This window comes from Podarcis tiliguerta, assembly GCF_965153285.1.
Source record: "Podarcis tiliguerta genome assembly, chromosome: 9".
NCBI classification, from domain to species: domain Eukaryota; kingdom Metazoa; phylum Chordata; class Lepidosauria; order Squamata; family Lacertidae; genus Podarcis; species Podarcis tiliguerta.
The window spans coordinates 71,225,250-71,249,832 of NC_139542.1; the positions used below are offsets into that span (position 1 = coordinate 71,225,250).

General features: G+C 43.9%; 1 protein-coding gene across 1 annotated transcript; it reads left to right on the top strand.

Annotated features, from left to right (window-relative positions):
* The first annotated feature begins 893 nt into the window (after positions 1-893).
* On the top strand, positions 894-24,537 carry TULP3 (TUB like protein 3). The gene is made up of 11 exons (XM_083399080.1): positions 894-1,063; positions 3,655-3,706; positions 4,356-4,518; positions 8,844-9,020; positions 10,428-10,558; positions 11,198-11,395; positions 14,386-14,498; positions 15,781-15,895; positions 18,064-18,162; positions 19,355-19,526; positions 21,581-24,537. The coding sequence occupies exons 1-11, from the start codon at positions 1,020-1,022 to the stop codon at positions 21,712-21,714; spliced, it is 1,398 nt and encodes a 465-aa protein (XP_083255206.1). The 5' UTR covers positions 894-1,019; the 3' UTR covers positions 21,715-24,537.
* The last annotated feature ends 46 nt before the right edge of the window (positions 24,538-24,583 follow it).

Consider the following 24,583-nt stretch of genomic DNA (forward strand, 5'->3'; position numbering starts at 1 on the left):
TCCGAGACCAGGGAGAGGAGTCGATGGAAGAAGATTGGAAAAAATTTAAAGTATATTTACAGAAATACTGCTAAATTAATGAATGTTAGAAGAATACTGGAATGAAGTTATATGGTTTTAGAAGATGTTATAAAGAATTAAGCAAAAATTGATTGTTAATGGGTTGAAGTGGAAAATTTAAAGTTAGATTGGGTTAGGATAAACTATAGAACAAAAAATTGAGAAAGAGGGAAAGGATTTGCTGAATTAGCTAATTTGAACTAGAATACAAAAAAGGGAGGTGTGAGGAAGTCGAGGAAACAAGTAAATGAAAGATAAACATGGAAATTGGATGTGTTTTTAAATGTTTTGGTTTTTTCTTGTTGTTTTGATGTATTGTTCTTTTTTTTTACGTATTGTTTGTTAAATTTTTCATTGTTTCTTTTTTCTTTTATACTTTTTTTCTGTAACTATAAAACTTTTAATAAATATCTTTTTTAAAAAAAGGAAAATGCCATCAGAATTAGGAATAATGGACTCCAAAGATACAGCAAATGGTCGGAGCGTGCACGAAGTCCAGCTTTCTAGCTTGGCACTGGCTTCACGCGGGGAGACGGGTGGGAGGAATACGGAATGCTCCCCGGGGCCACCACGGAGGCGCCTCCGAACGGGGCAAGCGAAGGGCGTGTTGCAGCCGACGGCAGGATTTTGTTCGGAAGCAGCAGCAGCAGTAGCAGCGCCACCGCGGACGCCCCACTCCAGGCTGCCTGTCACGAAACCCCGGAACGCCACCCCGCCCCCCCGGCTCCCGCCCAGGAGCCAAACCACCACAGCGGCCCCTCAAAAGAAACGGCGCCTGCGCGGCCTCAGCGCCCGCCTCCCCTCGCGCGGCTGCCAATGAGAGCGCGCGGTACTCGGGGTCCTGGCCCAATGGCGCGAAGCTTCAGTGCCGCGCTCGGTTGCTAAGGAAGGAAGGGCGGTTGCTGGGGAGCGGCGGCGGCGGCGGCCTCACCTCTTGGGGTTCCCATGGTGATGACAGGATGGCGAGCGGCAGCGGGCTGATTTGCCCCAGCGCTGGGGCCAGGTAAGGCGGCCGCCCTTGCTGCCACCCTCCGCCCTCCTCGCCACGTATCCCGGAGGGGAGGCGGCCGGCTCAGGCGGCGGCCTCGCATCCCGCCCCCCCCGTCCCCCTGGGTCGGGCTTGACCCCCCGGCTGCTTCAGCGCCGCCCGCCCTGACTGCGCCCCGTCCGCTTTTTGGCTGTTGCACCTATTTGTTAGATATAAGGGGAAGTCTCTGAATGGATGGGGTGGTTGTTCCCCATAAGGATTTGGGGAGGGTACGTAAACATCACGAGGCGTTATTCTATTTTTCAGCCTCTTTTAACGGCGAAAGTAAGTGAGCCTCGAAAATGAAAACGTGCGCCACTAACTCAGCGCGCAACTGGTCGCTCGGGAAGTTAAAAGCGGCCCAGCCGTCCCCCCTCCGCGCAGCCTCCGATTCCCCCTCTTTCAGCGAAACGCGGAGATCCCCCGTGCTTTGAAAATCCGAACAGGAGAGCTGCATCAATTGCACGGGGAATTTCCAGATTTAAGGAGTGGGAAGGGGCGAGGACGAGGGGGAGTTAGGGGAGGCGCAAGCGGGGTTCACAGCCCCCCTTAAGCCGAGGGGAGGACACATGGGGGTAGCCAGGATTAATTTTAGGGGGCAGGCATTATTGGGGGGGGGGGCAGAACCCAGTTATCTGTGACACATTTGGTCAGTTAACTATTTTTATTTATTTGCTTGATTTAGGGGGGTAACTGCCCCCCTGCACCCTCCTGGCTACACCCATGTGTAGACAAGCCCTTGCTTGAAGCCCTAACCAGGGCTGGTCCAATACATTTTGACATTTGAGGTGAAGCACAAAATGGTGCTCCCCTACTAATTCACATTAGGAGCACGAAGGAATAAAGATCTACATTGTGATCTGCTGCCCTGAAGGTCTTGCTGCCAGAAGCCTCACTTTGCCTCATAGGTAGCCTGGCCCTGGCCCTAATTTTCTCTTTGTATAATCCCAGTTTCCAACATTCTGCTGTGCCTGGATGCGACCAAACACCAGAATTCAGGATAGAAATATAAATGTGGGATCAGGCTAGATTCTTTTTGGTTGTTGCTGCCTGGGAGCAGCTTTAACCATTGACCTAACAGTGTACCTCTTTTTGGCTCATTTTCTCCCATACATGTGGTGATAGCAATGCTGTTTTCTGTAGTGAATGGGCTTTTGCACTCTCAAAGGCATGCTGTGACAGTTTTGCCAGGCATTTCAAGGCCAGAATCCCACAGATCAGACAGAATTTAGATGCCACAGTTAGACTTGTTCTAATAGATGTCCAGAGCAATTTCTAGTGCAGCTGTAATGGATCTGTTTCAGTTGTTATGGCCTCAGGATGTGCATAAGCCGCTTGAAGGAGCTTGGCTGGTTGGTTGGTTGGTTGGTTGCTTGCTTGCTTGCTTGCTCACTCCCTGTCCTCCTTGGATCTAGCTGAGAGGGAATGACTGGATGGATCCAGGAAGTGATTAATGTATCATTGTGGAAGAGTGGGGGGAGATGCCTTGAAGGAGGCAGGGATGTGCCTTCTCCTCAAGCAGCCCTCCCTAGACCCAGAAGTGCTGAACAACTGTCACCAAGTTGCAAATATCATTTTCTTGGGACAGGTGCTGACAAGGCTGGTGGCACGCAGGCTGCAGACATGCTTATAGGAAAGTGATTAGAGAAGTTTCAGTCTGTCTTCAGGTGTGGTCATAGCACTGAAACTTTTGTTGGGAATGGGATGGAGGAGTGTGACCATTCTGCATGCTTTCCTGTGGCTTTTGAAACCATTGACCACTGTATTTTCCTGGGGCAGCTCTGTGACTTAGGGTTTGGGGGCACTGCTCTAAGTTGACAGAAATTGAGTGCTTAGGGGTTTGCTGAAAGCAGTGAATTTGATATAATTTGGATGCTTTCTTATGTAAACATAGGTGGTAATTTGATGCAACCTCTATTGGTTGCATCAAATCACTCTGTTCTAGAATTTAAGCAGCTCACCAGAGATAGTATTATTTGGTTGTAGTATATTTATTTGCCATGCAAGTATAGTATTGCTGTATCCTGTTTGTATTGTTCGTTCTGTTCTATGTGTTATGTAAAAGCTTCAGTGAAAATCAGAATTTCAAAAGTTGTGCATAATGGTGAAAACATTAGGTCTTAGATACTAGAACAAAAACTTGGGTTGTTCATCCTACACTTGCATTAGTATGTTTGTGCTTGTTTCTGGAGAAACATCAAAAGAATAAGAATAATTCTTAATATTTTTAAGCACATGCTTTGCAATCTTACAGGGTAGGTTAGCGTCATCTCCATATTGAATGTGGGGTTGGGGAGCAAAAGGAAAGTGGCTTAAGTAAGGTCGTGGCTAAGATGAAATTTGATCTAATACTGTTGAGGTTTGTACACTAATTACTGTATTTTATTTTTGCTGCTGGTGCTCAAACCCTGATGAAGGGTGGACTTAGAAACATAATTAATCAGTCAAAAATCTTATATATATGCTGCATATGTTGACAGATTTTGACTCTCTTTCCTGAACTATTTGTTACAACCACATTACTGCATGAACAGAAATGCTAATACTTCATTTCTCATCTTTCTCAGTGGCTTTGAGGATGAAACTTTGAAACTTCGTCAGCTGAAACTGGAGAACCAGGTAATGAAAACCACAAGGCAGTGCCTGACAGGTATTGTAGTAGTGAAAATGAGTAATTGATTATCTCATGAATTTGGATCTTGCAACAAGCTCATCTAGTTACACCATGTTCTTTATTTTTGTAAATTCAGATAATTTGAGCAGGGTAAGGTAGAGTAAAATGTTTGTTTAAACTTGCATCATTAGTCAAAAGACGTTATTATATGGCTGTTTGTAAATTAAATAATTTATAGCCCCAGATGAAATTTGTTTGTTTAAACTTGCATGATTAGTCGAAAGTACTTTAAAGTACAGTGGTACCTCGCAAGACGAATGCCTTGCAAGACGAAAAACTTGCAAGACGAAAGAGTTTTTTGTTTTTTGAGTTGCTTCGCAAGACGAATTTCCCTATGGGCTTGCTTCACAAGATGAAAACGTCTTGCGCCTTTTTCTTAAAACCGTCAATGGATTCCTATGGGAAACCATCAATGCATTTCCTATGGGAAACCGTGCTTCACAAGACAAAAAATTCACAAGATGAAAAAACTCGCAGAACAAATTAATTTCGTCTTGCGAGGCACCACTGTACTGCATTGGGCATTACATATAACATTGCAGGAATTCCTAAGATCTATTGCTGAGGCTAATAAATGAGCGTATTCCTTGACAGAGAGCTCTTCTGGAAAAGAAACAGAGGAAGAAGCGTCTTGAACCCTTGATGGTGCAGCCAAATCCAGAAGCAAAGTTGCATAAGGTGAAGCTCAAAGGGTCTGAGGAGCAGAGCCCTTTAGTAGGACCCCATGTGCCTGTTTGCAGTGATGTTCACCTCCAAGGTGAGTGAAGTCTTTGTAATTATTAAACGTTCTTTTACTTTCAGTAGTCCCCTGACATAAGCACTCTCAAATTCATGAGAAGTTGATACTCTAAAATATTAAGTACTGTATTTACAGATGTGCTTGTCAATACTGTAGCAAAATGTATAGCTAACTATTTGTCACGGTTGAAACAGACACGTTGAAACAATCTAAGCTGCTATACAAAATGCAACTCTCCCTGGAGTTTACAGCAGGTGTTATGTGAGGAATTCCAATTGTATACAGTGGTACCTTGGTTTACGAACTTAATCCGTTCCGGAAATCCGTTCTTAAACCAAGGCGTGCTTTCCCATAGCAGCAGGGGACTCAATTTACAAATGGAACATGTTCTTATTACAAAGCAAAGTTCACAAACCAAAACACCTACTTCTGGGTTTGCAGTGTTCTTAATCCAAGTTGTTCATAAACTAAGCTGTTCTTAAACCAAGGTACCACTGTATTCTGTTTAAAAAGCATTCAAAATGGTGCATCATCATTAGTGTTCAGTGTCTTTTTTTTTTTTTTTTACTTCAGACAGTGTGGCTGAAATTAGGTTATACAAACACCAGCCATTATTTGCTGTTGTGTCCATGTTTTCCATAGAATAATTGAATGTAGAATCAATAATTTTTGTAATCAAAGTATACAAATGTAATAACAGTTGATGAATGATTCTTCTTCCCCATACTACTTATATGCTATAGATAATGCTTCTCTATTGACAGACAAGACAACAGAAGGGGGTAGAGGAACATATAGTAGATCGTACCAGTGTGCATCATGGACATCACACTGGACACATGGTTATGAGTGTAGTCAGGTAAGAGACATATATAGGCAAGTTATCTACACTGTAGGGCAAGGTGTGGTCTGACCAAGGCAGAATAGGGCTAGACTATTGCTGCCCTTCATCACGACACTATACTTCTTTTGATGCAACCTACAATTGAATTAGGGACGTGGGTGGCGCTGTGGGTTAAACCACAGAGCCTAGGACTTGCCGATCAGAAGGTTGGCGGTTCGAATCCCTGCAACTGGGTGAGCTCCTGTTGCTCGGTCCCTGCTCCTGCCAACCTAGCAGTTCGAAAGCACATCAAAGTGCAAGTAGATAAATAGGTACCACTCTGGCGGGAAGGTAAACGGCATTTCTGTGTGCTGCTCTGGTTCGCCAGAAGCAGCTTAGTCATGCTGGCCACATGACCCGGAAGCTGTACGCTGGCTCCCTCGGCCAATAAAGCGAGATGAGCGCCGCAACCCCAGAGTCGGCCACGACTGGACCTAACGGTCAGGGGTCCCTTTACCTTTAACTTTTTACAATTGTGTTGCTGCATCACAATGTTGACTCACATTAAGTTCATCTGCTCAATTACATTGAAGACTTTCAAGCATTTTGAGTTCTCTTTCATGGTCAGGCTGTTCTGGTGGTCACCAACAATATGGGTACCCTTTGTCTTCATCTACCGTATTTTATGCTCCATATAACTCACTTTTTCCCTTCTAAAAAGTAAGGGGAAATGTTTGTGCGTCTTATGGAGCGAATGCAGGCTGCGCAGCTATCCCAGAAGCCAGAACAGCAAGAGGGATTGCTGCTTTCACTGCGCAGCAATCCCTCTTGCTGTTCTGGCTTCTGAGTTTCGGAATATTTTTTTTCTTGTCTTCCTCCTCCAAAAACTAGGTGCGTCTCATAGAGCGAAAAATACGGGTATATAGAGGATAGTACAAGGTTGAGGACCTTGCAGCCCTCACACTGCATTTGTGAAATGGGTGCATGCTTGGATGCATAGTTCTGATGGTGGTGCATCTCGCTAGCATCAATTCTGTGGCAGATGTTGTTGCGCACTTGCTTGTTCTCACAAGTGGGTACCTGCCCCCTGGGTGGTCTGCGGCACGCTTCATCCTTGGGATACACAATGTTTGGCAACCTCCAGGAACAGGTGCTGCTTGTCGATGAGATGTTTTCTGAAGCATTTTTTTAATTCTCTACACACCCACCCCGTTTCTTTATGATCCCCTGAAAATTTGAAGCCTGTTGGGAGCCCTTATTCTCTTAATGGCTCAACCCCTATTTGGCAACTTTATAAGATAGCTTTCCTTATTGCCATCACCTCTGTAAGAAGGGTGAGTGAAGTGCTACAGTTGAACTGCTGTTGGAGATGTCCTTGGATATCTGGCAAACCCTTTCCTTCTATGTGGGCAAGACTCAAGCTGTAAGAAAAATCATGGCTATTTCTCAGCTATGAAGGTCCTCGGAATTGGTTTCCAGTCTCCCTCCAGATCCTTCCCTGCTAGATTTCATCAACCATGAGCTCTATTCTGAACTGACTCAACTCCTAGTTCCTTTGGTTGTGCGCACATGCTCAAGGGACGTCATGTTTTCCACAGCTTTTTCTCAGGGAATTCTCTGGGCAGAACTCTTGCTGCATCACTATCTGATTGCAGCCCTCAGCACTACAGGGTTGATGTTTAAGCATAGGTGGAGACCTGTTTCAGATAGGTTGCAATGAGCTCTGTGGCCTTTTGGAGCACCTTTCTCACTTCCCTGGTTACTCAGCCTGTCATTCCACCCACATGTAGGGTTGTGCAGAGGCCACACTTACACAAAAGGCTGCTTACACATCACTGTGGTTCTTTAAAGTGGACCACCGCCTTGCCGACGTGGGGATTCAGGGCACAGCCCTTCAATGGCTGCGCTCGTTTCTCTCTGGTCGGGGACAGAGGGTGGCGCTTAGGGGGGAATTGTCATCGCGCCACTCCTTGGTGTGTGGAGTACCTCAGGGTGCGATACTCTCCCCGATGCTTTTCAACATCTTTATGCGCCCCCTCGCCCAGCTTGTCCGGAGTTTTGGGCTGGGTTGCCATCAGTATGCTGATGACACCCAACTCTATCTGTTGATGGATGGCCATCCTGACTCGGCCCCAGACACACTGACCAGATGTCTGGAAGCTGTGGCTGGATGGCTACGTGGGAGCCGGTTGAAGTTAAATCCTTCGAAGACAGAGGTCCTGTGGCTGGGACGGGACGATATGGGATTGGGGGGGCAACTCCCATCTCTTGCGGGGGCGCAATTAGTGCCAGCACCGTCCGTTAAGAGTTTGGGTGTAATCTTCGACACCTCCCTTTCCATGGAGGCGCAGATTGCAGCTACAACAAAGGCGGCATTTCTCCATCTCCGCCAAGCTAAGCAGTTGGCTCCTTACCTCTCTCGCCCTGACCTAGCCACTGTGATCCACGCGACGGTCACCTCCAGACTGGATTATTGTAACTCGCTCTACGTGGGGCTGCCCTTGAGACTGACCCAGAAACTCCAGCGGGTGCAGAATGCTGCAGCGAGACTCCTTACGGGGTCTTCGCTGCGAGATCACATTCACCCGGTGCTATACCAGCTGCACTGGCTCCCGGTGGAGTACAGGATCAGGTTTAAGGTGCTGGTTTTAACCTTTAAAGCCCTATACGGCCTAGGACCCTCGTACCTACGGGACCGCCTCTCCTGGTATGCCCCACAGAGAAACTTACGGTCTTCAAATAAAAACATCTTGAAGGTCCCAGGCCACAGAGAAGTTAGGCTGGCCTCAACTAGAGCCAGGGCTTTTTCGGCCGTGGCTCCGATCTGGTGGAACACTCTGTCACAAGAGACCAGGGCCCTGCGGGACTTAACATCTTTCCGCAGGGCCTGCAAGACAGAACTGTTCCACCAGGCCTTTGGCCAGGGCACAGCCTGACTCCCTCCCTCGGCAATCTTCGCAGAGCTCTGGCCCAATGGTTGCCAGTGGCTTGAATTAATTAATTTTATAATGAATGATTTTAAAGTGTTGTTTGTACTGTTTTATTGTTGTTAGCCGCCCTGAGCCCGGCTTCGGCTGGGGAGGGCGGGATATAAATAAAATTTATTATTATTATTATTATTATTTATTATAGTGCGTGCAGTTGCCCAACCTACCCTCCTTGCCCGCTGCAGGTCCTGTCATCCTGCTCTTGCTCTACTGCTGCTTCCTCTTGCTGCTGTCTTTCAGAAGTGGTTGGCAAGATAGGAGCCACATCCTTTTGAGTGTGCCCTGTAGGCGTGGGCTGCCCAACTAAACTCTTGCCTTCTCTGGAAAAATTCTGAGTTTAGCTGCAGAACTCCATAGATGTGACTAAACAAATGACCACTTGGCAAACCACAATTTTGGTTATCTATCATGTTTTTTCTTGCTTGCATCTAGAATACTCCAGTATGCTTCCATAATGGCATCTAGACTACTTGTGTAATTAGAAAATTACTGTACACCACATGCTTCAACAATGCATTTCACCCTGGTTGTAGGCTTTGATGGTCCAGCTATCTTCCTGAAACCAGGGATTCAGGAGTTGGGGCCTAAACTCCAGATAATTTCACTTGGATCATCCTCAACAGAAGATGACAGCGAGCCAAAAAAGATTGAGGGAAGTACAATAGATAAAGCTTCCAATGTGAATCTGCAAGACATTCTGCAGAAACGAGGTAAGAAATTGATCTAAAGAGCTGGTTTATGAACACTAAGCCCAAGGTATGGCTTAGCACAAATTACCTTTTTCCCCAGAGAGGTGAGAGTTTATTATTTATGTTGTGAAGCACCCTGTGATCTTTGGGTGAAGAGTGGTGTACAAATTTAATAAATAATTATATTGTATCAAGCAAATACATAAATCCATGCACATTTAAGATGTTGTAAGGAGCAAGGCAAAAGGTTTTTTAAATTACACACAAAATGCAGTAGGTACTTACAGTGTAAGGAACAGTTATGCAATGACGGGTTGCTTCTCTCCCCACACCATCTCCTTCAGGCTGCTCTTCTGCTGCTGATGCCTATATCTGCTGCATGCTTAGGTTCCTTCCATACCCTAACTTCCAAAATTACCAAAACTTCCTTAAAAAATTGCATGGACCATGATGGAAATGGAAGGGTTAAACAATTCATTGACAATGAAAGTGTGTTAGAATGTTGGGCAGGGAGAAGATGAATGTGTGACTACTGTATTTATTTTCAGTTTATGGCTCCAGCAGAATAGTTGCCATTTTGTATTCAAATTCTGAAAATTTATTCCAAAACGCTCCCCAGCCCACTTCTCCACTTTCTCCCACTTATTTTACTTTCTCATTATGGAAAAGATTGGTAGTAAGTGGGTTTGTTTGCCTTATAATGTAATATTTTTTACTGTCGATTTTTTAAAATGCCAATTTAGAAAAAGGGGTTTTACCAACAGTAAGTTCTTTCTGAGGCATATGTAAAAACCTCTTATTTGTAATTTGAACATTCTGGAACAGCAAAATTTGTTCCATCTACTGTATGTGACAGCCTTTCAAGTATTTGAAGATGACTATCACATTGCCTCTTAATTGTCTCTTTTCCAGACTAAACATACTTGACTCCTTCAACCTTCCCACCCACCCACAACTTGGTCTCCAGGCCTCTCAGAACTGGATATGGTATTCTGAGGCCAGGACTGACCAAAGCAGAAGAAAGATTCTGTCTTGTGATCTGTTGATACATCCTGAAATTGGATTCATCTTTTTAGTTGCCACATTATGCTGTTGACTCATGTTTCACTTGTGGTCTGCTAAAACCCCTAAGATCATTCTCATATTTTATGGAGGAAGTGGACTGTGTAGCAAATAAAAATACTGCATATAGATGAATAATTGTGGAGTTAAATTGTTACTGACTCATAGCCTGTTCTGTCTGGAAAAATAAGTTGGAAGGTGTCACAAATTAATTAGGGAAGTTTGGGATGGATTAGTCATGTTGCTATTTCGTATATGATGAACCTATTGCAATTTAAATTTAGGGACAATAGTGGGAGAGATATCTGCTATATGGTTCCTTCTACATTAACATAAAATAACCTCCTTGTTCTGGCATTTTGATAGGTATCTCTGACAGTATGAATTTTGATGAGGAAGACACTGAGGAAGAAGAAACCAAGGAACAGTCAGGATCTCCTTCGCCCTGTTTAGAATCTCAGAGGCCTGCTTCTGCAAACAGCCAGAAGTCTGCTATGGTATGCAGTCTATTCTCCCTGTGAAAAATGTAAGAAAGAAAGCTTGTGACCGCTCGAGTCTGCATTAGCACCAACAGTGCCAGATTCAACCTGTGAAGTCTTCCCAGACTCCTTACCCTCATGTTTTAAAATGGGACTTAACTGGAGACTTTACTTTATCTTGAATGCCATTCTCATTATTGCTCTTATGTTTACTCCTGAAGTTGTGATTATTGCAAGTCTTGCACTTTCCGCCTCTGCTCCTGTTCCCATGTTGAACTATTATAAATTCATTATAAATTCTGGAAGGTGCCTTGTTGACTGTCCCAGTACTAGAAGAAGAAGAGTTTGGATTTGATATCCCGCCTTTCACTCCCTTTAAGGAGTCTCAAAGCGGCTAACATTCTCCTTTCCCTTCCTCCCCCACAACAAACACTCTGTGAGGTGAGTGGGGCTGAGAGACTTCAGAGAAGTGTGACTGGCCCAAGGTCACCCAGCAGCTGCATGTGGAGGAGCGGAGACGCGAACCTGGTTCCCCAGATTACGAGACTACCGCTCTTAACCACTACACCACACTGGCTCTCTAGACAATATACCTTTATTCTCCTTAAATTTGTGTGTTGTGGGAGCACTCTGACCTGACCTTGTTTTATCTTACAGGAAATGGGTGCTTCCTGCGTGGCACTTTCTCAGACAGATGCAGAGCTGGGAGAAGTGGGGAACCTGGAGGAGTTTGTACTACGCCCAGCTCCTCGTGGTATTACCGTGAAATGTCGAATTACTAGAGATAAGAAGGGAATGGATCGAGGCCTCTTTCCTACTTACTACATGCACCTAGAGCGGGATGACAACAGAAAGGTACTGTGTTTAACCAAATAATGTTGTAATGAATGTATTGGATGTATTGTAAAACCAAAAAAGTTCAACCTCCCCCCTGCCCCCGTAAGAATTAAAGCCATACAGAGTGTACGGTATATTTATTTTTACTTTTTTGTTTTCTGTATAAGCTTACAAAGGACCTAAATTGTTCTCAACACTTATGCATCAGAAAGTTAAGTGAGTCCCTGCATGAAGGCTCACAATTTAATAGACACAATTTTTAAAAGGGGCAAAGGGAATGAGAGGGAAGTGGGCAGCAAACATGGGAGCAAATGCTCCTTCAGTAGCCAGCTGATAGGGCCAAGCTGGCCTCCATGCCCTCATGATCTCCCTGCAAGACTGAGGGCACAGCTTCCCAATGGCTCGCAGTGCCTTGTCTAGTGGCAGTGTGTGCCTCCATCTGCTTCTGCAGTCCTAGGGCAACCATCCAAATACTATTTATAAATGCTATTTAAATGATCAACAAAAGTGATAAAACAATACAAAAAAGCACACACCTTTGTATTTAAGTGCACACACACATGAAACATACTGAAAGAAATCAAGGTCCAAAGAGCTTATTTCCTAGTTGAAATAAATTCATCAACTGAACATGATACTTGTCAACACTTCTCAGAATCTCAGTAGCAAGCTTGTCTGTTAGCATGATTTTCACTGCACAGGTGCCACTGTATATCCTTCAAGAAACAAATAACAAATTCCCTGTTAATAAATAGCAATCAACAATGCTAACACAGACCTATCGTAACAACAAAAAATAATAAATAGATTTCTAGTTAGCAGTAGTAACAAGTTTTCAAAGTTCTGCTGCTGGCATACATTGCACACCTCTCATAACTTTGGTTCGCATTAAACCAGGGGCTCTCAGTCTTTGTACCTCCAGGGTCCACTGGAGAGGGCTGTTACAAAAAGGCAGCTGGTGGGGACAGAGCCAATCGCAAAATGGTGGTGTGAGTTTTATGATCCCCAAATTCTGTGTTCTTTACAGAACCTGTTTCTCTCTCCCTGGCAGTAAAAGTACACGAAAAATGAATTAAACCAACCATATGCCACCTTCTATGACACCCCAGATCAGCCGCCTCACCCTACCTAATGGTGGACCCCTTGCATCAGTTCGTTTTAACACAACACTGGAAATTCCACCACAGTTCTCCATTATGTGGCTTGGTTCTTTAGGTAGTTTCAGGGTTTTTTTTTTAAAAAAAGTCCAGTGAATAGTGTATTGTGCTGACAACTTCAGGAAGTGGGTGGGTGGTGTTTTTTAGAAACAAAACCCAAAGGACTTAAGCTGCTGACTGCTTTGCATCGACATTGACACTACAACCAGCCAAGTGAAGAGAGGAAGAAGACAGCCCAAGCTATTCTTTTATGTGGAAGCCCTTCCTGCTGTCAGAGCACTCCAGGCTAGGTTACCAGCAGCTGCTATCATCCCCCCCCCTCCAGGTAGACAGGCCAAGGCCTCCACCAGTTCCTGGACTCCGTGACTGAGTCACTTCCCTTGTTGATCCAAATCCTAGTCCAAATCCTAGCTAGCTGCCTTTGCTTGTGTAGTTCCTTGAGCCGAATAACAAGAAGGATTTTCATCAGCAGGGTAGCTGCAACCTGCCTGACATCAGCATGGAGCAGGACAATCCATGATCCCTCACTATCTTCTCTTCATTGCCCTCTTCACCACTTCCCTCAGCCGCTGCTGGAACAGTCCTCCTGAAGGTTTTTCAACAGCATCTGGCTTAAGGAACCACTAGAAACAGCATGTTCCCCAACATCAGTATTACTAACATTTCCATCACCAGCGGCACCAGTCATGTGATTCAGCAGATGCGAACATCTACTTCCGTTCCCCCGTAGCACAAATTTTCAGTAATGGTGAATTCTGCAGGAGCAGCAGGCAATATGAAGAGGAGATTACAAGGGATTGTGGCTTGTCCTCCTCCATAATGAGCTCAGGGCGAAGATGCAAGATTTACCCACGCTGGAAGAATGGCAAATGAAGCTCATTGACTATATGGAACTTGCAGAAATGACTGGCAGAATCAGAGACCAGGGAGAAGAGACGGTGAAGGAAGACTGGAGGAAATTTAAAGACTATCTACAGAAGTATTATAAAATTATGAACGTTTGAGGTTATTAGATTGAATGTAAAAGAATGTTACTATAAAAAATGAAAATGACAAAGGAAGTATATTTTGTGAGACAAAGGGAAATGTAAAGACTATTAAGACAATAACATTAATCTGAACTAAAGCTATGGCAGAGGGAAAGAGTTTACTACCGGAATATAAGACCTAGAATACAGAGTGGGAAGGTATGGGGAAGTCGCAGACTTAAGTTAAAGCAGAAGAATATAATGACACAATATTTGTTTTTAATTTTTATTTTCACTTTTTTCTATTTTTCTTATTGTATTTGTATAATGTATGTATTGTTTTTCTTCTATTTTTTTTCTTTTTTTCTTTGATGTGTTCGTCGATCTGTATTTTTTGTTTATTGAATATGGAAAATAAAATATTAATATAAAAAAAAAACATAATGACCTCAGGGCTGGGCTAACAGAAGCAAGCAGCAGCTGTGGCTGGCGGGGGCTGTGTGATTGGTAAGGATGCTTGATGAGTCTAATCTGGCCACTTGCTGTCCTTCGCCTCCATTGTCTCCTTTCCCCCTTCCACTCATTTCAGCTTCTCCCTCTTCAGCTGCCTCCTCCTCCTCTTCATTTAGTTCAGCTGCAGTGGCAAGAGGACAGAGGAGAAAGCCAGCTTGTATGAGGGGACATGCCCAGCCTTCCTGAAGGAAGGAGTGGGTAGGTAGACGGAGGCTGGGGACTGCCAAGCCCATCTCAAACTAGGGCATGGCCCACCAAGTGAGAAGTGGTGCTCTAGAGAAATTGCTTTAAAATGCATAATTACTATGCTCTCTTGAAATATTCTCTCTCCCTTCACACCTTACCTTCTTTAAAATGTTTATATGTCTAGATATTCCTTCTTGCGGGGAGAAAAAGGAAAAAGAGCAAAACATCGAATTACCTCATTTCAATTGATCCAACAGATCTGTCCAGGGAAGGAGAAAGCTTTATTGGAAAACTCAGGTGAGACTCTCAAAGTGATGTGACTTATACTGTGTTCATCTCGCCCCGCACTGTCTAACTTGTAGCAGCTCTCCAAGGTCAGGCCTTTTTCATCCTTGCTACTTAAGATCTGTTTGAACTTGAGATGCCTGGGATTGAACCTAGAATCTTCCATACGAAAAGCTTTGTCACTGAGAGCTATGGCCCCTTCCCCCATGTTCAGTGAGGTAGTGGGGGCTTGCTATGACATGTTTTGTATCTTGCTTCCACAACAAAAAACCTCAGCTGATCCCAATGTAGGCTGGATACTTTTGTGCTTTTCCTGTGTTGTGTGACTTTCCCTGTTAAGGCTTTTTGTGGTATAATTCCTTGTATAGTGAGAATCATAACCTGGTGCTTAGGCAATACTGGGCTAGATGGATCAATTACAGTGGTGCCTCGCAAGACGAAATTAATTCGTTCTGCGAGTTTTTTTGTCTTGTGAATTTTTTCGTCTTGCGAAGCACCACTGTGTATTGACGGTTTCCCATAGGAATGCATTGACAGCTTTAAAAAAAAGGTGCAAGACGTTTTCGTCTTGCGAAGCAAGCCCATAGGGAAATTCGTCTTGCGAAGCAACTCAGAAAACGAAAAACTCTTTCGTTCTGCGAGTTTTTCGTCTTGCGAGTTTTTCGTCTTGCGAGGTACCACTGTACGTATGTTCATGGATGTCGGGGTGGGTAATGTGCAACCCTTCAGTCATTGCCGGGCTATAAATCCCATCACCCTTGAACGTTGGGAGTCCAGGTTGATGTGACGCTGCAGATGTTGTAGTCAAGGGTGATGGGAGTTGTAGTCCAACAGCAACATCCAGAGGGCCAAAAGATCCCCCAGTGGTGGCTGGTTCCCATGGGGGCCAGACACCACTGGTCTTGGAGCCTAGGACCCAAACCAATGGCTTCAAGTTGCAAGAAAGGAGATTCTGACTAAACTGGCCCAACTCGGGAGGTTGTGGACTCTCCTTCCTTGGAGCTTTTTAAGCAGAGGTTGGATGGCCTCTTGGAGGTTGGATTCATGCATTGCAGCAGGTTGGACTAATCACCATTGGAGTCCTTTCCAACTCTACAATTCTATGATATAGCTGAAGAAGGGCACCGAAGACCAAAGCGCTCAGAATCCAGAAAAATGTGGTGGTGGATTTGCATAGTTTTTTTCATTTCCTGGGCAAACTAAGGCAAGCTTTGGGGAAAGAGGATGATAAAATGTCAGATGTGTTTTAAGGAGAAAGGAAATTTTCCAACTCACTTGTATTCTCTAACCCTAGATCTAATCTTATGGGGACTAAATTTACTGTTTACGATCATGGGGTTAGTCCAGTCAAAGCACAGGGACTGGTGGAAAAAGCTCACACCCGGCATGAGCTGGCTGCAATCTGTTACGTAAGTAACTTACTACTGGGGGAAGAATGAGGGAGAAGAATTGCCTTTGTTCATGCTAACCTGTATTGGAAGGACAAAAGAGAACCTGCAAGGTGCAGCCTTGACTTACTCTAGGCTTTAATCCTGACTGGTTTGAAAATTGAAGCACTCTAAAATGTATTTCACCCACAGATAATCTAGGAAACATTTATTGCTTTGTTCATAAATCTTTGTTGCAACAATTTTATCTGCCTTTCTACATGCAAGATGGCTATGTGGCATAACTATTATAGAATGGTTGGATGTAGAGGAATGATGGGAGAAACCAGCTGGGGAATGGTGGTGGGATGGCAATGAGTGGTCATAGGGAGAACTGGGTGGAGGTGTTGGAAGCTGAAGAGGTAACAGGGCTTTGTGGGCAGGGGGAGTCTGTGGCAGAGAGAAGTCCAGAACTGGACAGAAGCTGAAGCAGAAGAGAAGGGAGGCCAAGAAGCAGAGGTGAGTCTGGCTGCTGAAGAGACATGAGTGTCTCTCCCTCCTTCTGCAACGAGCTCCCCTCCCCTCCTCGATCTCCCAGAACTAGGAGAGGCATGAAGAGGGAGGGCGGAGGAGAAGTTAGCTTCACACAGGCACAATCTCAAGATTGCTTGGGGAAAACCCTGAAGAGGAGAGAACTTAGGCAGCTGCAGGGAGATGAGGACCTTCAGTCTCAGCAGCTGCCTCATGGGAGCAAGACCTGCCAGAGATGAGTTGCTGTCCTCATGAGGCCTGACACTCATGTGCAGATTGTGTTTTTGCTAATAAAGAGTTAACTCCAACTTGCTCAGTGGGGTTTACTGCTGGCTCACTCCTGTCACAAAATTAGTTAAGAAAAAGATGCATAATTATTTATTATAATAAAGTAATTTTCATAGTTACAGTTGCTGCAATAATACATCTCTGGTAGGATTTATGCAGTATATTTCAACATGTGCTAAGCCTATTTCATTTCCCCCCCAAATTTTTTTATTAAGTTTCACAAAATTATATACACACAAAGCACACAAACAAACATAAATCATAATCCTTATTAAAATTACACTTATTGACATTGTTAAGTGACTTCCTCGCTTCCCCTTGGTTGAATTTCCATGCATATCCTTATAACGGCTTTCCAAACGTGCTAAGGCTATTTCAACACAAAGGTCACCAGTGGCCTAATCAGAAAATAAAAAATTAAATAATAATTATTATTAATAATAAATAATAAAATTAAACATTAACAGGGTCAGCACTTCTGTAATAAAAGCAACTATACATTTAAAAAGCCAAGCTAATACTCACCAATAGGCTTTGACAGCAGCATATAAAACTTCAGAGGAAGAGGGCCAAACTTGCCAAATCTACATTGTTAACAACTGTTCTGAATAAATGGACTATTTTTCAATCGTCACTAATTAAAATTATATGAACTTCTACCTTCACAAATCCCAGACCTCAAAATTTACCTGCTCAAGATAAAAAAAAAAGCTTTGCCACAAAGTTGACCATGCACTTGCAATTAACTCATCCATGGGGTGATGAGAGCTCATGAAGGAAATTAGCCCATTCTCAGGTCCAGTTACTAAAGCAAGGTAAATAAGATCACACAGAAGGCAGAGGTGAGTAATGGGAGTGAGACACACTAGCTTCTTGCTGTGGAGTATAAGGAACTGGAGCAAACCTTTGGACTAGTTACTGTGTTGAGATTCACTGCTAGGCTTGGATACTTCAATGGGAAAGGGGTAAGGTTAAAATAGTACTTTTGCCTGCCAAAATGGTGGCAGGATCCTGGCTTTTAAATAGAACAGCTGGTTTTCTGACCCCAAGGCAACACAAAATTCCACAGCTGTAGGTTCCCTGCATTTTTGTGAACCCACTAAATCTTGGTTCAGAAATAGAAATAGGCAAGCTATTTTCACTCATGTGGGTAAAAATAATGGTGTGCACTCGGGGACACTGTTAGGAGTGAGGACTGAGCCTACCCCTTCATCTCCATCCTGCTTTGTTTTTTTCGGGGCAATGCTAGAGTGAAGTGGAATGTTGGGAACTGGTTTGCCTTTTCCAAGCAAGCATGGCCAGTGTATTTGTCAGACACCATTCTAATCCAATAAAATTTGTATATTTAAGGTCAGTCTTCTCCTAAAATTTCTACCTCCTTTTTCCAACAGGAAACCAACGTGCTCGGATTCAAGGGACCGAGGAAAATGTCAGTCATTATTCCAGGAATGAATCTCAATCATCAACGGATTCCAATCAGGCCACGAAATGCAAGTTTCTAATTGGGTCATATTCACACTACACCGAGAAAATGGAGTTTCAGATTTTAGTGATGATAGGAGCAGTCAACAGGCATGCTGAATATGATGCACTTCAGGACACTTTTCACTTAAAAGAATTCTACTGTCCCCCTTAAGAGTTCTGACAGTGTAGTAGAGACATGTGTGTAGCTTATTCTTGAATCCATAATACAGTGGTGCCTCGCAAGACGAAATTAATTCGTTCTGCGAGTTTTTTCGTAGAGCGAGTTTTTTCGTCTTGCGAAGCACCATGGCGGGGATGGGTGGGGAGAAGCAGGGCAGCTTCCGCAGCCGGTCCTTGGACTCACCCGCGCCTTGTGGACACTGCGTGACGCGGCTGCTGGAGGGCGGCGGGGCTCAGGAGCGCGACTCCGGCTGCAACGGCTCCTGAGGGGAGCGCGCGAGGGCGGTGGGCAGGGGTGCGAGGTAGCCGGAAGGTCGGCCGGAAGGTGGGAGGGAGCTGGAGGAGCGGGGAAGCGAGCGTGCGACCATCACCATGACAGGAGAGGCAGGGCTGTTTCGTCTAGCGAAGCAAGCCTTTAGAAAAATCCGTCTTGCGAAGCACCTCAGAAAATGAAAAACCCTTTCGTCTAGCGGGTTTTTCGTCTTCCGAGGTATTCGTCTTGCGGGGTACCACTGTATTCAGCTAGGTTGTCATAGCCTCTGTTGAATCTTGAGTGTTGTTGCCCATCTGCGGAAGAGCACTTCAGCTGAATGAGGGAGAGTAGCCACAGTATATAAGAGCATGTCCGCAAGTTATATGTTCTGTTTACATGATGCAAGAAAGAGTGATCTTCAGATTTTCTAAACATAAGCTCAGTTGGAGTGGAAGGATAACAGCCTTGGGAACGTGAAGGAATCAGAAGTCTCCTAGAAGACAGCCTACACATTTTGCTTTGTAACTTTTTTCTAGGAGAGCTTAGAGACTTGTTTTGAAAAGCTATTTAAATTTATTGAAAATAAGAGTTTGTTCTATATTTGAATGAGAAATAGAATGAAAATGTTGCCATTTTCATTTGCATGTGTGCCTGCGATGGTGAGTAGGAATTAAAAAAAAATGAAGTCAGGACTGTGAAGTTGAAGAGCTATCAGCAGTTTTGCAGACCAAGCCTGATGGAAAGGAAACCTGAGGTCTTGTTTTCTTGCTTATTCTGTTGCACAGGAGCATGAGAGTTTGCTGTCAAAATGGCAAAATAAAAACATGGAGAACCTAATTGAATTGCACAACAAAGCTCCAGTATGGAATGATGACACCCAGTCATACGTCTTGAACTTCCATGGGAGAGTCACGCAGGCCTCCGTGAAGAACTTCCAGATCGTCCATGAAAATGACCGTAAGTCTTAAGACATTAATAGCTACAGCAGAAGTTGGAGGGCTAGACTCTCAGTCCAGAACATTAGAAGGTTCAGGGCTGGGAATGCATCCAGAATCTTTCACTAAAGATTGCTGGGTTTGATGGAGAGAAGACAAATCCTAGAAGTCACATGTTGCTTTCAAAAATCCTTTTGCTAGCACCACTGCCATGCTGAATAGGTAGATCTCTGCACCCGCGCCCCTTCCCGTCCCTCTAAGCCCCCTTCTCTTGTGCCAATGTTTTTCTTCCAGAAGTCTTACATGCCAAAACAGATGCTGCTCACTCAACTTAAACACTCCTTTCATCCAAGTCTTGCACTTTTAATTGGCTGCAAGCCTTTGTTACCCTCATTTGTTGCTTGGTTTGAATACATTTGAATAGAATGGGGAGATGCTGAAATAATAATGGCCCCAATTTTACAGTGATACTTCTGGTTATGAACTTAATTCGTTCCGGAGGTCCGTTCTTAAGCTGAAAGTGTTCTTATCCTGAGGCACGGTTTTGCTAATGGGGCCTCCTGCTGCACACACACCTCTGGCACACGATTTCCGTTCGCATCCTGGGGCAAAGTTCGCAACCAGGAGCAGCTACTTGCGAGTTAGCAGAGCTCGTAACCTGAAGCGTTCGTAACCAGAAGTGTTCATAACCAGAGGTACCACTGAAGTTGTTTTCAATAGAAATCTTTAAAATATATTTTTATATCAACCTGTATTTTATTAAATTTAGCCTCACAAAGGAGCCAAGGGTAGCAAATACAAAGGTAGGGAAACAATACAATTAAAAATAAATAAAGTTTATTTTAAAAAACATGTAAAACAGTCACATACCTTGAGTGCTTTTCAGTATTCAAATGCCATGGTATAGTGTGTTGCTGTCCATTTAAAAAGGGTAGAGTGGGTTTAATTTGATGTTTTATATTTTAGGATTTCTATTGGGGAGTTTTATTCACTGAAGAAGGGAGTACCAATGATCCATGCTGGGGTTATCAGAAATTAGGCTGGGAATATCCTAGTCTTCCTGCCTTCCAGGCAATAGGACTAGGAATAGGTAAAGGTAAAGGTACCCCTGCCCTTATGGGCCAGTCTTGACAGACTCTAGGGTTCTGCGCCCATCTCACTCAAAGAGGCCGGGGGCCAGCGCTGTCCGAAGACACTTCCAGGTCACGTGGCCAGCGTGACATCGCTGCTCTGGCGAGCCAGAGCCGCACACGGAAACGCCGTTTACCTTCCCGCTAGTAAGCGGTCCCTATTTATCTACTTGCACCCGAGAGTGCTTTCGAACTGCTAGGTTGGCAGGCGCTGGGACCGAACAACGGGAGCGCACCCCGCCGCGGGGATTCGAACCGCCAACCTTTTGATCGGCAAGCCCTAGGCGCTGAGGCTTTAACCCACAGCGTCCCTGTAGGACTAGGAATACTGTCCACCTATTTACCCTGGTCCTGCCAAGTCTGCAAGGCAAACAGTGAGGCTACTTTCTGCCTCTTTTCTGACTGAGGGCCCACCCATTCTGGCCTTGAGGCCTAGCAACTGGCTTCACCAGCCCAATATTAGGCTAACTAACCTGGGCAGCACTGGCTTTCTGCAGAGGTACACTGGGGGTGATTCACCCTGTCTTCTCCAGATCTCTCATAGATAATGGCCAGCTCCATGAGGTCATCATGAGGTGATGGCCATTGCACCAAATTGAAGCATGCAGTACCAGTCATTTGTGTGCCATCTGCCTGCCCTGCTCCGTTGTCTAGCCCTCAGGATGCCTGATGTTTTGTCAGCTTTGATATAATGGCCAGGAAGAGAAGGACAGTCATTCTGCTATGAGACTAAAGGTTCCTTTTGGGCTTAAAAAATATAGGAATGGTGTCTTGAAAATAAGGAAGTGTGGGTCCTAACCAATTGTGAGAAACAATATCTGCCTCAGGGTTTGATATGTGCAGACTGGGCAAATAGCAGGTAGGGAATTGGTATGGATAAATGTGATGATTCCATTCATATGATGCAGCTAGATTATGATTTCTTTCCCTTTCTCCCTTTCTCTAGTTGACTACATTGTAATGCAATTTGGCCGTGTGGCAGAAGATGTGTTCACCTTGGACTTTAACTACCCCCTGTGCGCCCTTCAGGCATTTGCCGTTGGACTCTCCAGTTTTGATAGCAAACTGGCATGTGAATGACAGATGTAGTACAACAAGACCGCTTCTTGTTTTTCTTCCTGTGCTAACATCTGAGAAGAAAATGGTACTTGATAATCCTGGGGTGTGTGGGGCACAAACTAACAGCTAAAATGTCCCCTGTGCTTACCTAGAAGGAAAATGGAGCCCGGATGGCTGACTACATAGAATGCTGTCTTTCTAAGATGTGTTCATTCTTGGAGAAGAATAAGGAAAACGTAATCCTGAGAGGGAGGCTTTTTAGAAAAGAGCCCTGCTCCTCCCTGAGCAGCTGAGCACCAGTGTCTAGGAATTCCTGTTGTTAGAATCGCATTAATGAAACTTTGCTGCCTGTTTTCCTCATGAAATACTCGTGTCCTTGATGCTAATGCCACTGATACATCTGTGCGCCTGTAACAAGAGATGTCTTGGATGTCTTGCTATTTGACAGTCCTGTTTTCCAGTAAAGTTGGTTGGTTTCCATGTGTTGCTCTGCTGCTTTGCATCTGCTGAAGAGTACTTGTTGTAGAGGTATGTTCTCCAGTAAGGTGAAGTTTATTGATCGGCTTGAATAAGGCAAAATTCACCTTGTCAGTGTCTTTCCACAAGGTAATTTTTCATAAAAAGTGAAGAGATGGCTTGACATCCTTGACATGTCATGCTAATACCAGTAACTGACTGATTGACATGCCATGCTAGTTTCAAGAGCCATATAAGGATTTCTAATTTTCTTGTTTCATTCAGTGATAAGCCTTCTTTCTTTTTTTCATTATTAATTGATCTGTTTGTTTCTGGGAAATTATTTTAAAAACACAGCACTCCTGCTGGTAGGCAAGGAAAGCGTTTTTTTGTGTTAAAGGCAATCTTCCTTGTTTCATATGTAACTGTCCATTCTAAATGTTCAGTTGGGTAAGATGTTTTTTGCTTTTTGGACATATTTGCTTGAATATGATCCTTAAAAACTGATTAAGTGCATGTATATTCTAAGGCAGAAGGAAAGCTGCTATCTCTGCTAGATTAAGCCAAATCTTTATATTCCATGGTTGCCTACAGATTATTGGAACAGGTAAGGCATTAGTGCTTCTTGACCCAAGGGACCTTGATTGCATCTTGGCTCTCAGGGGATCCTTGGGCTGAGCACCTTCTTAACTACAGTTCATAGAACTGTAGAGTTGGAAGGGGCCCCGAGGGTCATCTAGTCAAACCCTCTGCAATGCAGTTCATTGTGTATCTTGTAGAATTTCTTCTGTAAATTGCCTTCAGGTGTTATGCCCTGTATTTCCAAAGAACATTGACAGCTGAATAACCGCTGCTGTCTGAAGCTGCTCCTTCCCTTTCTGGTCACCAATTCTGGACTTTCATAGAATCGTAGAGTTGCAAGGGATGCCAGGAGTCATCTTGTCCAACCCCCTACAATATAGGAATCTCAGCTAAAGTATCCATGACAGATGGCCATCCAACCTCTGCTTGAAAACCTCCAAGGAAGGAGAGTCCACAACCTCCCGAGGGAGACCTTTTCATTAAAATGCAGTTGTGTCTGGTTTGTGTGCCATTAAAATCCCTGTATTAGTAAATACCGTGTTGTCTTCTTTCAAAGCAATGCAGGTTTGCTGAAATATTTTCTTATAGGTGGAATAAAAACCATCATTATCAATTGTAAATTCTGCACTTTGCTGTAAGTGAACGATTACTCATCACTTTTAGAAAAAGCTGGTTAGTTGCAATTGCCTTCAAGGAAATGTTGCCTCTAATAGCATTGTGCACTTGTGTAGAACTCAAGGAAGGGACGAGAGAGCCATTTCCCAAGAGATCCAGGGCCATGCTCCTCTTTTTCATCTTTATGCATCTTGTTTGTCCTTGAAAGCACAAGACCCTGCAAGATGGCATTGGCTGCATTCTGTGCTGGTGAGTCTAGATTGTTACGTTTCCTCAGATGTTTGACTAAAAGACAGGCCCCTTGGTTGTTTCCCCAACTGTGTCAGCTGTTAAAGAACATCACTTTTTTTAAGGTTTTCACCTTTGTCCGTACCACAGCTCAATAATGTTTTTCTGGTGCCAGAAATATTTTTTGTCTAGATGCACATGATCTTGCTACTTGCCTTTAGCCATTTGAATCTTTGGAATACAAACACTACAGACTTAAACTGGCCTTAACAGTCACTTCGTCTCCTCATCAATTAGTTCTGTGGGTGAAATAGAAAGAATTATTATACAATCACTAAATAACAAAATTCTTCCTATAATGCATGACAATTAACTAGTATAAAAGTGATACAGGTATGTAGTTTCTGCTGTTTAATTTGGAGCACTTTAAAGAAAGAGACTGTCCCTACCACCACATAAAATGGGTCTGGCTTCACGTGGCCAAACTTGGCTCCTATTTCTAGCAGTCAGACTTCTCTGACTTAACCCTGTTGTGATTTCATGCTGTAGTTTGCCTATGGAATTGGGCTACAATCCTAATAAACAAAAATTCTCTGTACTTCCTTGCTTGGAAATCTCGTATGCTGGAATTGGCTGATTCGGATTTTAACCCAGTTGTGGATTTTATTACATTTCTGTTTGAACAAGCAAAAGAATGCAAAGGGTAGGAATTGACACCTTGGTTGCTGTTGCAAATGTAGTGTTATGCTGCACTTTCATTCCTCCTCTGCCTGCCTACATATACTGTAAATGCTTCTCTGCAAAATCAGTGCAGACGATCAAGAAATAAGGGATCTCTTATTGCTTTGGAACTGCATTTGTTTTGTAGAAGCCTCCACTATGCCTAATCCAAAACTGTATGGTATTGATTATATTTATATTTTTTGTATTCCAATAAAATAATTTATATATTTAAAAATGTGATACTGCTACCAGTATGTTTCTTTTGAATGTTTTGTATTCTGATTAC

What these genes read in the sequence shown, in the direction of transcription:
- TULP3 (XM_083399080.1), top strand. Translation starts at nt 1,020, where the DNA reads ATGGCGAGCGGCAGCGGGCTGATTTGCCCCAGCGCTGGGGCCAG. An exon ending in AGCTTTATTGGAAAACTCAG is followed by an intron (nt 14,499 to 15,780) that starts GTGAGACTCTCA and finishes CTCTAACCCTAG; the next exon opens with ATCTAATCTTATGGGGACTA. An exon ending in AGCTGGCTGCAATCTGTTAC is followed by an intron (nt 15,896 to 18,063) that starts GTAAGTAACTTA and finishes TTTTTCCAACAG; the next exon opens with GAAACCAACGTGCTCGGATT.